The 17,405-nt window shown below is 58.0% G+C and overlaps 1 protein-coding gene across 2 annotated transcripts in view; it reads left to right on the forward strand.

Annotated features, from left to right (window-relative positions):
- The window catches only part of LASP1 (LIM and SH3 protein 1), an 18,196-nt gene extending 6,163 nt beyond the window's left edge, over nucleotides 1-12,033 (forward strand). Inside the window, exons 3-7 of one of the 2 annotated variants that reach the window (XM_042835747.1) lie at nucleotides 5,047-5,131; nucleotides 8,864-8,971; nucleotides 10,753-10,903; nucleotides 10,980-11,074; nucleotides 11,696-12,033. In XM_042835747.1, coding sequence (XP_042691681.1) covers nucleotides 5,047-5,131; nucleotides 8,864-8,971; nucleotides 10,753-10,903; nucleotides 10,980-11,074; nucleotides 11,696-11,869 — 613 coding nt within the window. In that variant the 3' untranslated portion in view covers nucleotides 11,870-12,033. The remainder of the gene's footprint in view (nucleotides 1-5,046; nucleotides 5,132-8,863; nucleotides 8,972-10,752; nucleotides 10,904-10,979; nucleotides 11,075-11,695) is intronic. The other variant, XM_042835748.1, reaches the window with a different exon arrangement.
- Nucleotides 12,034-17,405: the final 5,372 nt, after the last annotated feature.

Genomic DNA, 17,405 nt, shown 5'->3' on the forward strand with positions numbered 1-17,405 from the left:
GGGGGGGGGGGGGGGGGGTTCAGTTGCAGAGCCCCTGGGGCTGGGCTGCTGGTGGCTGTTGTGTTCCCAACCTTGCTTATCCGTGCCTGGGGCCAGAGACCTTGTGGAAAAAACCAGTAGTGCTGCGATGCCGGCTCTGCTCCCATAAACAACACTCTGAGGGGGGGGGGGGTGGACAGGCAGTGCTCTGTTTGGGGGTGGGGGGGGACAGGGTGGCTGTGGGATGAGCATTACTGCTTCCAGGAGCTGCTGCTGCTGACTTCACAGCTTGGCAACACCCTGCTCTGCTTTTGCTTGAAATCTTTCCACTGTGGATGAAAGCAGGTTCTTGGAGCAGGCTGCTTGCACTGCAACACCCTCTGGAAGTGCTGGCACAGCCTCTGGGAAAGAGGGGGGGAGCTGAGCAAAGCCCCAGGAAGGCAGTGCAGTGTCCCTGCTCAGCACTGGGTTCCTTGTGCTGGAGCTGTGCCTGTGGGTCCCCTTCTGCCTCCAGCATGGGGAGGGCGCTGGGGCAGCCTTGGTGAGGAGCTCATCCTGCAGAGCTGTGCTGTGCTCAGTATGGGCTGGGAACAGATGCTGGGAAAAGCAGCAGCTGCACACACAGAGGGCTGGCCCAGCCATTTTGGCAGCCTGAAAACACTGGGAGGAACTGAGATCCCACTCTGCAGCCTGTTCCTTTAGGGTGGGATGTTTGCAAGCTCTCTGCAAAGTAGCGGGGTGCTGTTTTCACTTAAGAAAGAACAACAGTTTATTATTGTTTAAGTGCGTCCCTGTGAGCCAGCAGCTCCGTGATGGGCAGGATGTGACCGTGCAGCCTGCTGGCAGCACTCAGCCTATTGCTCCTGCTGCATAACTCTTTGTTCCCGAAGCTGCTGTGCAGTCGTGGGGGTGATGCTCACCTCCTGGAGGTGTGGGGTTGTGCTGCACGTCTGCCCAAAGCACTCGCTTGGAGCCTGTGTGCGAGGGCAAGCGATGCACCAAGCACGGATTGCTGCCAAAATGCAGCACACGGTGGCCATGCAAGGAAACAGAGGTGCCTTGGAGTCATGCTGAAAGTGGCTCCTCTTGTTCCTGTTGTCTTGCAGAAGCATCCCACTGCTGACCTTACAGGAGAAGCGTAGCTCCATCTCCAAGTGCAGCCCCTCGGCTCTGTGGTGGGGCTGTTTTGGGGTGTATGGGAGGAGCTGCTGTGCCCCCCTCCCCATGCAGCTCTTTGTGGCAGCTCTTCAGAAGAGCTCCCACCCCCATAGAGGCAGCAGGGAGTCAGCTGGGGGTGCAGAGCAGACAGACCCTGATCCCCGGTAATCCCCAGCTGCCTCCAGGTGCTGTGGGGCTGACGGCCCCAAACTGCCCCTAATGCAGCAGCCAGACAGGCTCTGTCCACCCTGCAAAGACTGCCCTGACCTGGTTTAGTAGCACAGCACGAGGTGTCTGGGGCTGCGTTGGGGTTTGGTCCTGTTTCTGGGGATGGGACAGCATGCATTGCCTTCTGAGGGGTGTCTTGAGCAGCTCCGTGGATGGTGCCAGCAGAAGGTGAATGGGGGAGAGGCCCCAAGCAGGGATGTGCATCCCATATTACCCTGCTCTGTGTCCCTGCATGCTGCTCTGTCTTGCCCATCAGCAGCCCCATTGGATCCGGAGTGCCCCATTCATTAGACACTAATTAGGTGCAGGGGGGCCATTGGGAAAGGCCTGCAACTGGCTCTTGCTTCCTCCCAAGCTCTTACTTCCCAATCCTATGCAGAGCTGTTTCCTCTGAGGTGTTTGGCTCAGCACCACGGGGCCATGGTGCAGTGCCAGGACCGCGGTGGGCACGGATCCTTTTTGTGCTGGGTACCAAAGGCTGTTGCTCACTAATTGCAAGGGTGGTTTTGCTGTGTGCTGCTCTTGCTTCTGGAGGAGGCAGGTCGGGTGCTGAACACCTTCCTTACCTGCACCAGTTATGGGTCTGACTGTGGGGTGGAGAGCACAAGAGCAGCCTGCATGGGGAAGGACGCTCCCTGCCCATCCCTGGTGCAATTCTGCTTCCTGCACGCTCCCCCAACCCGACACCATCCGTCGGTGCTTCCTCATTAAGATTTAATTTACTGCTGTGAGCCCTGTGGCTGATTCTCATGCATACGAGATGGTTTCCCCGTTGCAGGGAGGTGGACATCTGTGGTTTGAGCTGAATGTCCCCACTCCTTCATTCCCAGCCTTTGGAGCAGGCGGATCCCACAGCTCTGCACGGAGCTGATGCCCGTCCACGGGGGATGTGGTTCACTTGGTGCATTTCCTCCCATGCCCTGCTTCAGGATGATCGCTGCCCCCAGCAGCAGATGTGGGGCTCAGGGCTGCAGCCCTTGGGGAGGCTCCTGCAAAATCTCATTGACCAAAGAAGAAACCCAATGCTGTTCTGTGCCCCTCTCCTTCATCCCTCCCCAGCCCCTGCCCACGCTCTGAATGGCATCAGCGTCTTCCAGAAGATGATGATGATGATTTTGCCCTACAGCCACGGCTGTGTGGTTTCCCCCAACTTGGCAGGGATGATTTGTGGCAATGCTTTGCAGTCCTGCAGCACTGTGGGCTTCCTCCTCCCCACACGCCATGCTCGGACCCTTCTCCGTGCTATTAGCATGCCTGGAGCATTGGATTCTGTTGCCATGGAAATGGGATGATTTAGACTCAGAGAGCACAGAGCTGTGACAGAGATGAGGCTGCAGCTCAGTGCTGCACCACTGTGATTGCCTTTGCCCTTTGCAGGAGCTGCCCAGTGTCACACTGTGCTCTGCTGCTCTGCATGGCTGCTGCCCCCCGGCCCTGGGCTGAGCACAGCACCACAGCCAGCAAAGGGGTTTGGATTGTGTTGCTTTTGTGCTTAAAAAGTGGTTTTGTTCTCTTTGACCTCAGTGTGAGTTAGGCAGTGGCTTCCAAGAAGCTCAGGAAGAGGCTCTGTGCTGAGCTGTCCTCCAGTGCTGCTGAGCTGCAGTGATGCATGGAGTGCATGAATGCTGCTGCATCAGAGCCCCAGCGCCCGGAGCAGCCGCCTCCTGGCACGGCGTTGGGATGCAAGCACACGTTTCCTGCAGCCAGGTTTGGACACTCAGTGCATGCACTGCTGGCTCTGCAGCGCAGATACCGTGGCTGTAATGCACGTGCAGCATTCAGGAGCACCTTTCTGACTGCAGCCCTGCTCCTTTTGCAGCGGGCAGCAGTGGGCTGTGTGCCATGGCTGCGCTGCTGGTTGCTGCCTCTAGAACATCACTCGGGCAGAGGCTCTGCTGTGGAGCTGCTGCTATGATTCCCAGTGGTTGGAGGGGTCCGGAGATCATCCGGCCATCCCTACAGCTTTAGCTTCTGGGAGAACCAACCATTGAGAGCTCTGCTTTCACCCCAGCTCTTTGGTTGTTGGCAAAGCCACCCCGGTGCTGCTGTGTTGCGTTTGGTCAGCGTGGAGGAGGCAGTGCAGAGCCCAGCAGCCCCAGCTGGGTGGATGCTGTGCCCCAACGCCATGTCCAGCCGTGGTGGGAGCAGAGCCTGAGCACACAGTGTTGTATCCCCCCCTGTCAGATTAACCTAAACAGAGATTAAACCATATCCTAGGGGCGGTCTGTGATCTGCTCTCATCCAGCGCTGCTCCTTGTCCCTCTCAACTGCTGCTGAGCTTCCTTTCCCCTTTCTGCAAACCACATCTGCTTTGTCTGCTTTCTGGGTGTGCGTGGGGGGGTTTCTCTGTTTTCTCAGCGTGGCTCTGGAGTCTATTTTTGTTGTCTCACTTCCTGCGTTGCTGCATGAGGTATGTGCTGCTCTCAGGTCCGTGTCTCAGTGTCGTGGTGCAGATGGTTTCCTGCTGCGCTGACCGCAGTGTGGACAGCCGTGGGCAGAGCTCTGCTCACACTGTGTGCAGTCAGTTCCCTGTGGTGGCTCTCAGGGCGCAGCCTGGGGCTGTCAGACCCATAGGGCTCCCACGTGGTGCAGGTAGGGATGGGGCTGCAGCTCCATCAGGTCGAGGCTCGCCTTGTCTGCCAGCGTGGGAGCTGTGGGCCGCCTGGTGCAGGGACAGCAACGGGACAGGGATGGGGTCAGAGCTGTGTGCATGGGCAGCAGATGCATCTGCAGGGTTTGCAGGTTTGTTTTCAGCCCTGCTCACCTCCTTTCGGAGCCACCGTGGAGGAGGAGAGCTGCCTTGTCTGGGCTTTCAGGAGGGTTTGTTCAAGCAAAGGGAAGTGAATGTGAGTTGGGGGTGCTGCTGCTCTGTGCCCCCCAGACCCAAAGTGCTGCATCTGGGGGCAGTTGCCATTGCATGTGGTGGTGCCTGGCAATGGATTTGCTCATGAAACCCCCCACGTTCCAGCAGCTTTGCCTCTGCTTTTCCACCTTCCTGAGCGGGGGAAGGGCTGCGTGAAGTGTTCCCATCTCAGGGGGAGCTCACAGCGTTTGTGTCAGATGTTCACCTCCTGCCACGCGTGAGTTCACCTCACTGCACATCCGTGCTGATAGCAGAGGCTGCGTGTGGCACTGCAGGAATGCAGCCCGGCCGTGGCTCTCCTGCTTTACAGCCCCGTGTTGGGCACATGCTAAGCAATCACCCCACGTGTGGGATGGGTGTAGGTGAGAAGCGCCCCGGGTCAGACACCGTTCTGCTGACAGAGCTCCTGCTGGGTGGTGATATCCTCAATGTGAGGTCTGTGGCTGAAACTGCAGCAGAATGAGCAAGGAGAGCTCTGGGCTCCTGTGAGCCATCCTGCTGGGAGCAGTGGAGCAGAGGCAGAGCGGTGTAAACCAAAATGTTCACTTGGATTGATGTTACCAATGATGGTAACTGAAGGTCCTGGTGAAGGTGTCCCGGGGTCCATCCAGAACTCGGGCACAAACCTACAAAGACATTTTGCTCTGGGAAAAAAATAATGACGTAAAAAAAAAAAAAGCCAAACCCTCCTTTATCTGCTTTTCCCCATGAAAGCAGCAGAGTGCAGAGGGGTGGCTGCTCCAGGACGACACCTCCAGCACGGTGCTATGGAGAGGGCTGGGCACCCGGTGCTGATGCTGTCCTTTCCCCCCCTGCAGACACTACCCGAAGCAATCCTTCACCATGGTGGCAGATACTCCCGAGAACCTGCGCCTAAAGCAGCAGAGCGAGCTGCAGAGCCAGGTAAGCATACATTGTGTGCTGCAGAGCCAGGTGAGAGCTGCACTGTGCTTTGTGCCTCGTTGTGCTGCGTTCTCTGCTCCGGCGCGCAGCAGGAGAGCTGTGCGTGGGGCTGTTTTGCTGTTTGCTGTTCCACTCATTTGAGGTGGCTGTGAGCTGCCTCCCCCAGTCACCCCCAACCCCGCAGTGGGATTTTCCCTGCTGGCACCCAGCATTGCAGCGGGGTGAAATGGAAAGGAGGGGCGTGAGCTCTGCGGGCGCCGGTTTTGGGTAAACCCAAAGGTTGGAGGGATTGGAAGCTCTGGCAGGCAAAAACGAGCAGATGGAAGAGATACCAGGGGGTGTGGATAAAGTGGGAAGAGGGGAGGCTGTGGGAGGAGGGAGCTGAGCAGATGTGCCCCTTTCTGTGCCATAGGGTGTCCCCGAAGTGCCCAGCTGTGATGCAGAGCTCCGGGCACTGCTCCTCCTGGGGGTGTTGGGATTGCTTTGGGTGGGCAGCAGGCAGAGCTGCAGTGGGAGAGAACGCATCCAGGGGCAGTTCTGGCTTGAGTCACCGTCTCTGGGGAGAGCACAGGATGTGGCCACTGTTCTGGGAATCTCTTTTACTTCTTTTTTTTCTTTTTTATTTCCTTCAATGGAAAGGGGCAAAGAGGAAAGGGCAGAGAATCCACCCAGAGCTGTCAGCATTGGCTCAGCGCAGTGCTGGCAGCGGGTGGGCAGAACAGGGTTGGGGTTTGCCCAGGGTTGGTGTGAGGTGAGCAGTCATCCTTTGGGGTCAGCGTGTTCCCCTCCACGTGCCTGGAGGAGACGCTGCCCTCCTCCTCCTCCTCTCCCCGTGAGCCTGGAGCCGCCAGGAGCTGGAAAGCAAACAGTGGGGTCAGAACCTCACCTGGTGGCAGATAGAGCTGTGCTTTGCAAGGCTGGCCCAGCAGCACCCTGTGCACCTGGATGGAGCTCAGCCCAAGTTCACTCTGTGCTCCAAGGAGCCACAAAGGGGACACGGTTGCTCTTCCTCACGGAGAACCGTGTGCTCTGCAGCCCCCGGTGCTGCTTTTCCAATGAGCTCAGCTCTTCATTATCTCTTGCTTATTAAAGTAGACCCTGGGGAGGGGATGCTGGCACTGCCTGGGCTTTTCTGCAGCTCGCTGGGACGCTCGGCTCCCCTTGCTGTGTGCTGTGCTGGATGTGGCTGGAAATGAAAGTAGGTTCCATCCTCTGCGTGAGGTCGGTGCGGGGTGCCGTCCATCCCATTTCCCTCTGCACTGGAGAGCCGTGCTCAGACCTGGAGATCTGCTGTGCCTGGAGCAGGTACAGTGCCCTGGGAGGTGCTGGGGGCTGCATCCCATTCCTGCACTGCTCCTCCACCACTGCAGTGTGCGTGGACCCTTCTGAAAGGGAGGGGCTGGAACAGACACGCTGTGTTGTCTTAACATTCCCAAATGCTCAGCTACTGCCGTATCTTGTGGGAGGTGAAGCAAAGCCCCTGTCACTGCAGGGGCACTGTGGGCACTGGCAATGGGAGCAGCACATTGCAGGGCTGGCTGTGTGTGAATGTGGCATGAGAGGGGCTGGGGTGCAGCCAGGGGCTTCCAGTCTGTGGGACAGTGGCACCCACATCTTGGTGCTGGGACGGGCTGAGGGCATGGCTCTAAGAGCAGGAGGGAGCAGAAGGGATGGGTAACAGTGGGACACGGAGCAGCTGAAGCAGGTGGGAGCTGCCCAGAGCCCCCCATGGAGGGCAGACCCTGAATGTGCTACAGATAGGATCTTGGTGCCTTTGTTCTGCCCACACAGGGACTCTCCTGTTTTGTATTTCTCAAGTGCTCCAGCTAAGGCTGCCACTGCTGTGCTTTGTGGACAGCCTCGTAGGGACAGCAGGAGCTGAGCAGACCCTTCAGAGAGCCCTTCTGAAGCAGGAGCCGGGCTTGGGCTGTAAATGGAGCTGATGGTTGGCAGCTGTGTGAGGGAAGGGGCAGTCAGAAGGTCTGTGGTCCTCCGTGGGGCTGCTGCCAGCTGGAGCTCTGCAGCTCTGTGCTTCCCTTCACAGCTGTGTTTGTGGGTGACCCCAATAGGGGCGATCTGCCAAACCCACACCCCAGCAGGACCGGCAGAGCCGGTTGTGCACCGGTAACGGGGCTGCATGCAGATCCACCACCTTCCTCCTCTATTTGTGTTTGTGGAGAGGGCGTCTGCTGTTCCGGTCACTGTAGATGCTGGATAATAACAGCCTGTGTAGTTAAAAGTGTCTGCAAAGCGACAGCTTTTACGCCTGCAGCCTCTTCTTGCAGCCCACGTGCGGCGAGCAAATCGCAGGGTTCCCCTTCTGTGGTTACTCCTGAATGCTAAAAATGGGCATTTTGGGAGCAGCCGCCCTGCCTGAGCGCTGCAGGTACCCACAGCACCAGCAGGCACTGGCTGCCTCGTAAGGGCAGGGAGAAGCAGAAAATTGCCCATTCTGAGCACTTCCTCCCTTTTTCTGCTGTCTGTCCTGGCCACTGCGATGGCTGCAGCACTGCAGTGTGTCCCCCTGCTCCGTGTTTTCCCTCCCTACATCACCCCAGTGCCCCTGTCCTGCTCTGATTGCCATGGGGCAGAACCTCCCCTGCAGCACGCACTGTGCCCCACATCCTGCCATCGTCCCCCCCTGCATTCAGGGCAGCCTCAAAGAGGATCCTTTTGGGCTGCGTTGCTCTGACCTGGGTGTTATAGGGAGAAGAAGAGAGGGGTGAGATTCAGGAGGGTAAATGTACAGAATATCAAGGGAACTGCTTAGCCCTGTGATGAGCTTCTTGCTTGAGGATGCTCTACCTTTCCTCCTCATGCTTGTTGAGCTGTGCATTTGCAGCCTGATGCGTAACACCCTGAGGTTGCTCCTTCCTAATGGCACTATTTGTGTCCCTTACCCCAACCAGCTCCAGCTCTCTCCCTCATTGCTGTGGGCAAACAGAGGCTTCTGCCCTGAAATCAGTTTCTCCTTGATGTGCTTTGGCATCTCGGTCTCGTGGTTACCCTGCAAGGGAGGATTCTGCAGCCCGGTTCATTAAACCTTTCCTTTCTGAGTCACATCAGAGTTACCAGTTGTGGACTGTGCCATGTGTGCTGTGGCTGTGGGGAAGGGGTGGAGGCTCCGTAGCTTCCATAGCTTGCATTTCTGCTTCTGTGCAGGGCAGGAGCAATGTGTTTGCAAGGTGCAGCTCAGGGCTGTGTGCTGGAAACGTGGTCTGGATGCTGCACAGAGCTACTGAAAAGCATGCAAGGGGACGAGTGAAATAAAGCAGGGCTCTGCTGGAAGCGATGCTGGTGGCAGTTTGGCAAACAAATAGGGTTGCTCAGTTCTGCTGGCCTCCAGCCCCACAGCCTGCTCTGTGATGGCCGTCCTGGGCCTTTTCTGTCCCTCAATGTCCCCTGGTGGAGCAGCTCAGGACTCACATACGGACAGAGAGCTGCGGCTGAGCTGACCTGCAGTGGCAGCCTGCAGGAAATGCAAAGTGAATCCAAGTGACCCCAGCCCTGCTGAGAGAGCAACAGGATGAGCAGAGCACAGGAAGCTGTTGTGTTTCAGCTCTTGGCAGTGCCTTGTTTTGCTGTTAGCAGATACATTATGGGGGCTCCTGCACGAAGCCAAGACTCAGACAGAGCTGCTGTGGGGACAGCGAGGTCCGTCTGGGTGAGCAGAGCAGCTCCACACACCGCATTCCCCCGCAGCTCACTGTGTTTGTTCTTGATCCCACCCAGATTCGCTACAAGGAGGAGTTTGAGAAGAACAAGGGGAAAGGCTTCAGCGTGGTGGCTGACACCCCGGAGCTGCAGCGAATCAAAAAGACTCAGGATCAGATCAGCAACGTGAGTGCCTTCTGATCGCTGTGTCTGATGCTGCTGCGCTCCTCTGCTGCGGAGCTGTGTGCTGGGAGGGGGGGAGGGGGGCACACAGCATCACCTGAGCTGTGACCGTGCCTCATTGTCACCCGGGCTGTCAGCACGGCCCACTGAGCACGCAGCACCGCGTGGAGCTCTGGGCTGTGTCTAAAAGAGACCCAGCTCTCCCTTTCTAAAAACAAGAAGCCCACGTCTGGGTTGGCTGCATCCTGCTCCCCCCATCCCTGTCCGGGTGCTGTGTGCAGGATGTGGATGGCTGTTTCCATGGCGAAGGAGGAGGATGCACACACACACACAGAACTGCTGCATGGGGTGCAGCTGACCTGGGGCACAGTGACACGGCTGCCTGCAGCACTGCATCCCTCCAGCAGCACGCAGAGGGTTAATTAACCTTTAGCTGCTGGTAAAAGTCATGTGCGCAGCCCTTATCTAACAGCCCAAGCTGTTGCAAAACCTGGCCCAGCAGCAAGCCAGGAGGTTCCTCGCCGAGCCCTGGGCCTGCCCTGAGAGCTGCAGCTTTGCATGCAAAATGCTTTGGGTTCCAGAAAGCTGCCATGCCTGTGCAAGGAGAGGGAGCCCACATGAAGGAGCTCGTAGACACACACACAAACACAGCACACCCCATGGGGCTGGAGGCGGCTGTTTGTTCCCTCTCTTTTTGATCCCGTTTGCAGCTCTGGGCAGCATGTGGGGTCCGCAGGGAGTTACCTGCACATCCAGACCTGAAGGCTCTGCTTAAGTTGGGAGCTGCTGGGTGGATTTTCCTGCACAGGAGGCGTTCAGAGCCCCGCAGGCATCTGTCTGCCAGCTTGGCATGGCCGTGACCCACTTAGCAGCCCCTGCATGCAGCCTGCTGTGCCAACAGGGCTCTGCGCCGCGGGGGGATGAGCAGCACAGGGGCTGCAGGCTGAGCTGCAGCACTGCCCCAAAGCACGAGGTGCAAAAGGTGCAAATGCAGCCCTGCACAGCTGGAAGCCCTCTTAGGAACAGAGCTGTGCAGAGCCCAACGCTGTGCCTCTGAGCACAGGGAAAGTGCAGTCAGTTCTGCAGCAGCATCCCCGTCCCTGCAGCTCTGCTCCGGGCTTTGCCTCCCGCCTGTAGGGAGCCCTCTGGAGTGCCCTTCAGTACAGCACTGTTTAACCAGCAGACAAATGGGCTCCAGGTGCTTCCCAATGGCAGGGTATTCATTAACAGGAGCAGCTATTAATTTTTACACCGTGCCCAGGGTTGGGTTAACCCTTTGCTGCAGTGTGTGCAGGGTGGGATCGCTAAAGGTGCTTCTGCTCTGTGCTCCTGCGGTGCGGGGGGTTGGGAGGCTGCTCCTGAGCCTCACCCATGCCTGGAAACCTCACAGATCCCACCCCAGGACCCTGAAGTCCTCCTTCCCCTTGCTACGAGGGGGAGTCACCCATTTTGGGTTGCCTGGTCCTCCCCATGTACCTTAGTGTGCATCCTGACCACAGTGATTCTCTGCCCCTTCTCCAGGCTCTGGGAGCTTCTTGTTCACTCTGCACACACCTGAATGCTGAACCTTTCCTCATTTGGGGCACTGCTGCTCTATTATATAGGATTATATAGGTTTCCCTCCTTCCCCTTCCTATGCCCACTCCCATCTCGAAGCAGCCACTGTGCTTCCTGCCCTGCTGCCCTTGTGAAAAGCAGCAGGCTGGGACCGAAGGATGCTGCTGGGGGGCTGGGGCCTGCAGAGCTGCCCGGGCTGCACTCTGACCTCTCACCCTCCTCCATAGATCAAATACCATGAAGAGTTTGAGAGGAGCAGGATGGGCCCCAGCCCCAGCGAGGGCGCGGAGATGGAGCGCAGGAACTCCCAGGAAAGCGCCAATTACCGACGGCCGGATCAGCACCAACCACAGCACCACATCCAGCCCAGCAACCCGGGTAAGGGCCGTCCCAGCTCCTGGGGGCTTCGCATGGCAGCAGATCCTGGTGCTAATGGTGTGTTCTTCCTGCCCAGTTTACCAGCAGCAGCCACCAGCCTCGCAGTCCTATGGCTACAAGGAGCCTGCAGCGCCCGCCTCCACGCAGCGCAGCGCACCGTCCGCAGCGGGGGTGAGTGAGGGGTCTTCAGGGTCCCTTCCAGCCCACACTGTTCAGTGATCCTGTGGTCTTTGAGGTCCCTTCCAACCCAAACCATTCATTGATCCTATGATCTTGGAGATCCCTTCCAACCCAAACCATTCTGTGGTTCTGTGATCTTTGAGGTCCCTTCCAACCCAAACCACTCATTGATCCTATGATCTTTAAGGTCGCTTTCAACCCACCACCATCCCGTTTTTCAATGATCTTTGAGATCCCTTCCAACCCAAACCATTCATTGATCCTGCGGTCTTCGAGGTCCCTTCCAACCCAACCACTCTATGGTTCTGCATTCTTTGAGGTCCCTTCCAACCCAACCACTCTATGGCTCAGTGATCTTCGAGGTCCCTTCCAACCCCAACCACTCTATGGCTCAATGATCTTCGAGGTCCCTTCCAACCCAACCACTCTATGGCTCAATGATCTTTGAGGTCCCTTCCAACCCAACCACTCTATGGTTCTGCATTCTTTGAGGTCCTTTCCAACCCAAACCACGTGGCGATCCCGTGATTCTTTGATCCCATGGCCATTGCTGGTACAGCCCTGTGTTCCCCATGGTGGGCTCCATGCCCGCTGACCTCTCTCTCCCCACAGAAGCGTTTCCGCGCCGTCTATGATTACAACGCGGCCGATGAAGACGAGGTCTCCTTCCAGGATGGTGACACCATCATCAACGTGCAGCAGATCGACGACGGTTGGATGTACGGCACGGTGGAACGCACGGGCGACACGGGCATGCTGCCCGCCAACTACGTGGAAGCAATCTGAGGGGGTTGGAGCCAAACCTCCCCACCCCGTGGCCCCGGTGCGCGCGCGTCTCTCTCCCCCAGCATCCCTTCCCTCTGCCGGAGCCGCGTCCCGACGTCTCGGTTTCTTTGTGTTTCTGCAGCCGCCTCTGGTTTCTCTCGCCAATGTAGCTTTGTTCTCGCTGTGTCGGGACTGAGGGTCTGTCTGCGAGGGATGGCGGGGGCTCTGGGACCAAACGTTTCTCCCTCTGCCTTCCTCCTCTCTTCCGCAGGGGATGGGGCGCACACACCAGGCTGGGCCCCCCCCGCTGTGCTGGGAATGCATGGGGAGGGAGGAGCAGAATCATTTCCTTAGGACCAAACATCCCAACTCTGTGGATGCTGGGGGGACCAGCTGGCAGCACCTGCCCTGCGCTGCTCTGGCTCTGCCTCGTCCCATTGCTTCCCCTGGCTCTCTGTCTGCAGTTCCTATTCTGACTGCACTCCCTCAGTCCTCAGCGTTGCAAACCAGAAAAATATTTGTGGTTAAAATCTTTCTTTAAAAAAAAAATAATCTTTTCTTGGGATTCAGAATGGTTCCGGGCAGCCCTGGGAGCGGCTCCTGCTGCTTTTTTGGGGTCCGGCTGCCTCATTCTGCATCCCAGGCTGAGTGGTGCCACTGTGCAGGAGCACCTGCTGCCCTGACCTCACGTCCCCCCGCAGCTCCGGTTCTCCCTTTTTGGGTCCCCATCCCTGTGCCTCTTTGGGCCGAGTGTGACGTGTCTCCCCGCTCTGTCACCGCACTGGGACTGCGCTGGGGGCTGTCCCTGCTGGCAGCAGAAGCGGGGAGGGGGGGTTGAGCCCTGTGCCGTCCCCCACCTCTCACCCCTTGGTCCCCAGCGGTGGTGGCCGCTGATGTTGGATCGCGTCACGGACCAAGATTTCAAAGCACATCTCTGACCCCTTCCCGTTCAGGCTGGGAAGGTCCCAGAGCTGAAGGTATAACTGGAAGCCTGCAGCCAGGTGCTCATGTCCCAAAGGACCAAAGTGACCGAGTTCAGACAGCCCTCAGCTCTGCCTGGGGACAATCGCATGGGACGGGGGAGGACCCCGCTGGGAGCATCCCACCCCCCTCCTGCCTCCATCCCACCAGGGTGGGCTGCATGGGCTGGAGGTCCTCTTGGTGCTACACAGGCAGCGCAGGAGGAGGGAAGGGGGGCAGAGAGTCCACATCCCTCCCCGTCCCCCTGTCCTTCATCATCCTCGTCTGGGAAATAGTGGGGGGGGGGGGGAGCGTCAATGTGAATAAACTGTTTTTTAATGGACCAAATCACACAGGTGATCACGTTTTGGTATACAGACCTTTTTTTAATGCTACCTTGGAACCATTGTCCTGAGTCTCCGCGCCCCTTTCTCCCCCACCGTGGGAAACAAACCTCTTACTGCTTCATTTCTGCCTTTTCTCTCGACTTATGCACTTTTTTGCCTTTTTTCATAGCTGAAAAGCACCTAAACCTGTATTTAAAATAAATAAGTGAATAAAAAACATTAAAAAAAAAAAGGAAAGAAAGAAAAAAAATGGAAAAGCTGAATCGCTTCTCGTCCAATGTAAAATAAACTTCGCCCTTCTCGGCTGCCCGGTCAGCTCTCAGTGCTTAGAAGGTTTTTCCTTCGGATCCATCACTTGGTTGGGGTTTGTCCTCATGTTTTCCTTCCCGTGGGGCTGAGCACCCACCGACAATCCAGCCTTCGGCCTTTTTAAGCCAACCCTCGAATGGAACAGACCGATCGATCCTCGGTTTCCTCCACAATAAAAGCACCGTTTCTACCTGCCCGCGGTGCTGCTGCGCTGTTCCCTCGTGCCCCGGGGACACACAGGGACCTGGGGACGTGGGGACCCTGCAGATCCTTGTCCCTGGGTGCAGCCCAGGGGGGTTCAGCATCTGCATCCAGCCCTGAGCAGGGGGTGAGGCTCAGAGGTGGCTCTGCTGGCCCCGTTCCTCTCCCAGCTCCGTTTGCTGCTCCCTTTCCATCTCTGCTCCCTTTGGTGATGCAAACCAGAAGAACGCTTGCAGTTAAAAACTCAAGAAACCCTTATTTTTTAGGAACTCTTCCTTAGGAAATCCTTTCCTGCGATTCTGAGTGGTGCTGTGCAGCACCGGGAGCGGCTCCTTCTGCTTTTTGGGGTTTTCTGCCCCAAAAATCCCGGGCTGAGCTGTGCTGGATGTCATCCGCACCCACAGGAAAAAAAAAACAAACCCGGCTGCGTGGCCGCCGCTGCCGCTCACGGATTGCTTTGGGACGGACTGAAACGGAGCGAGAACCCGAAGGCAAAGGGCGCTGCAAAGGATCCCGCTTGGCTGCGGGGCTCTGCGGTGCGGCGGCACCGCTCTGCTGGGAGCAGCTCCCCGTGTGGGGTGAAGCCCTTTCCAGGCGGACATGGGGTCCCCGGAGCCACGGGAGCATCTCGGGCTGACGGAGCTCAACCGGAGCCTCCGGGAGCGCCGTGCGGGGCCGCAGCCGGGCTGCACGCGTGCGCCCACCCTTTTATCTCCCAGTCGGCTGCGGGGATCGGCGTCGCCTCTCCGAGCTGCGGGGGTCAGCATCGCCAACCCGAGCTGCGGGGCTGTAGGGCTGTAGGGCTGTAGGGTTGTAGGGCTGTAGGGCTGCGGGACGCGCGGAGGGGACTTCGGGGACGGCGCTGGGGACGCGGCTGAGCCCCGGCGGCCGCTCGATCCTCGCCATGCTGGATATTTTCATCCTGATGTTTTTCGCCATCATCGGCCTGGTCATCCTGTCCTACATCATCTACATGCTGTAGGGGACGCTGCGGGGGATGAGGCTCCGAGCAGAGCCCGGCGCAGGTGAGCCGAGCGCTGATTACTGGGCAGGACCGAGCTGAGGGGCGGGGGGGGGGGGGTGTATTTATCGATGTTTTCTGCACGGGGATGGAAGGAACGCACAGACGGCCGCTGTTCCGAGCGGATCGCGCCGTGGAAGCCCCCGACCCCCCTCCCCCGGGTGTAGCTCCTCCCGGTGCTCTGCTTCGGTTCCTGGGGAGGGGGACAGAGGAGGGACGGCGGCTGCATCGTTTAAAAGGCGGTGAAGGGGAATCCTGGTGCCTCTGCCTCCCTCGTAAAGAAGCTGCGAACCCCCCCGCCCCCACCGCTGCTCACCAGCGTCTCCCTTCTCTCCCGCAGATCCTTCTGGAACAGCTTTGCTCCCGCCCGGAGCCGAAGGACGGAGCGAGGGGCCGAGGGGATGAAGGAGCGCGGTGGGGTCCTCCTCACCCAACCCCCCCTCCCTACTCCCCCCCCGTGCATGGGATGAGCGCGTCGGGATCGGCCCTTCGGGTTTCAGTTTGGAAAGCACTCCGAATTCTTAGTATTTCAGCGTGTCCGTGTGAAAAATGCTCAATGCAATGAAATAAAACGGCCAGGAGGAGGAGGGGAGATCTGATGGCGTCGGTGCTGCTTTGGCCGCACCAAATCCGCGTCCCCGGAGCGATGCTGCTTTCCTACGGGGGGATGGGAGCGACGGGAGCCTCCCCAGGGAATCCCGGAGCAATCCGTGCAGACAAGGGACGTTTTTAATCCAATGGAAATGACTGTGGGATGGAAGAACGTTTCTGTGCCTTGTTTCCCCCCAGCGTGGAGAGGTCTGGGGAGATCTTTGGGGCAGAGGGAAACGTGTCAGAGCAGGAGAGCTGCTGTGCCCCATCAGTCACCCACTGCTCCGTATGTGGATGGGGGGACAAGGGAGCCAGGGAGGGGATGCTGGGGGGGGGTGGGCTGGGCTTTGGGGGGAACCTGAGGAAAGGGGAGGGGATGTGGGGCTCGGGGATGCTGTGATGCTGCCAGCGGGATGCTGAGGGGTTCCTGCTGTAAAATCCTGGAGAGAAACTCCAAATCAGTGCCGGGTCTGAGGCCCCAGGCAGAGCATTCTTCTCGTTCCACACCAAATATAGTCGAAAATGTGAAATATTCCGGGAGGAATTTCTTCACACATAAGTCATGTTCTCAATAACCTCCACTTGGTGAGTCTGGATCTGATGTCAACATCTGCAGTGATTAAGAGAGGGTGAGTAAGGAGGAATGGAATGGAAACTCAGCTGAGTGTGAAACCAGGAACAATCCTCTTCTCTTCCCCTGAGCTCTCAGCCGCCAGCTCTGCCCCACAGCAGCTCAGTGGGACGTGGCACTGCTCTGCAGGGTGAGGGGCAGCGGGGGGGGGAAGGGCTGGGAGCAGCAGAGAGACAAACAGACACGGATAGCTGTGTGCTGCTGCCCTGTGGGAGCTCAGAGCCGGGCCTGCAGCTCTGGGCTCAGTCCCGGTCTGCAAAAGGGCGGCAGTGGCACCGTAGGGTTGTGCGTCTCATCCTAGCAGGCTCCCATCGACCCCCTCAATTAAAACCTGTGGGCATTGGGCAAGAAAGGCTCCATCTGCTGGAAGCGCCGGCGCAGCTCTGAGCAGCGCAGAAATCCCAAAGCAGCCCCAAACGCTGAGCTGTTGTGAGAGAAAGGGAAAGAAGCTGCTGGTTGTGATGCTGTAAATCATCCGCGTTTGTGCATTCCTGGAGGGTCTGCAGCGAGGCAGGGCTGGCGCTGGCAGCTCGGATATTTCAGCTTTGTCAACGGCTGCCGGCGAGCCAAAGGGCGGCCGTGGATCGCGCTTTGTGCGGCCGGAGGGGCTTCAGGCTGCGAATCCCGCACCTCTCCCCCTCGCGTGCAGCAATCGGCCGCAGCACCGCGGCGGGATGCGGCGCGCTTTGAGGTTAAGCCTTCGAACGGACGCGAGGAAGATGCTGGGATCCAGCAGGAGCTGCTGCTCGCAGGGAAATCTTTCACCTCTGCCATCTACCGGCACGCAGCGCAGATCCGCTCCTGTCCGGAGCCGCACGATGGAAAAACGCCTTGGGAATCTTTAACCTCCCAGAAAACCGCCGCAGGGCTCTGGTCAGATGAGGAGCTCTGCTGAGATAAACCGGGATCTCTGCGGCTGCACCATCGGCTGAAGGTCGGCTTTCCGAAGCTCAGCCTGCAGCAGAAGCCTGTGCTAAAGGAGCGTAGGAACGTGTGAGAAGTGATCGGGGCGGAGCAGAGGGATCTGTAATCACACAAATAACGGCGTTGTAAGCAGCTCACAGCAAAGTGCTCTTTATTTTGTGTTACACACCTTTGGTTTGAAGGCAACAGAGCAGAAAAGCAAAGGTTTTTGTAAGTAGCAAACGTTTACGTGCTGAAATGAAACAGGGATCTCAGCCTAGGTGCGTTCAACGCTCTGTTAGCTCTGTTATGGTTACAAACACCTTAACAGCTCTGTGACCACGCAGGCAGGGGAAGAACCTGAAGGCAGCCTCAGTTTTGGGGAAGAGAACAAGGAAAAGGCCTCACGTCGTCAAAGCAGTTTGGCTTCTTTTGGGAATCACCTCTTTCTGCCACAACTGCACGTGCAGCCCTTCTGTTGCACCGCGAGGGACGATGGCAGACCGGAAAAACGTGGCTGTGCTTCTCTACTTCTGTCTTTTTTATTTTTCCTCGCCGGATTCCCAAGAGAAAACACAACGAAAAGATCAAAAC

Source organism: Centrocercus urophasianus, unplaced genomic scaffold, assembly GCF_019232065.1.
Source record: "Centrocercus urophasianus isolate 14NV4802_14NV808 unplaced genomic scaffold, USGS_Curo_1.0 seq_540, whole genome shotgun sequence".
Lineage (NCBI taxonomy): Eukaryota > Metazoa > Chordata > Aves > Galliformes > Phasianidae > Centrocercus > Centrocercus urophasianus.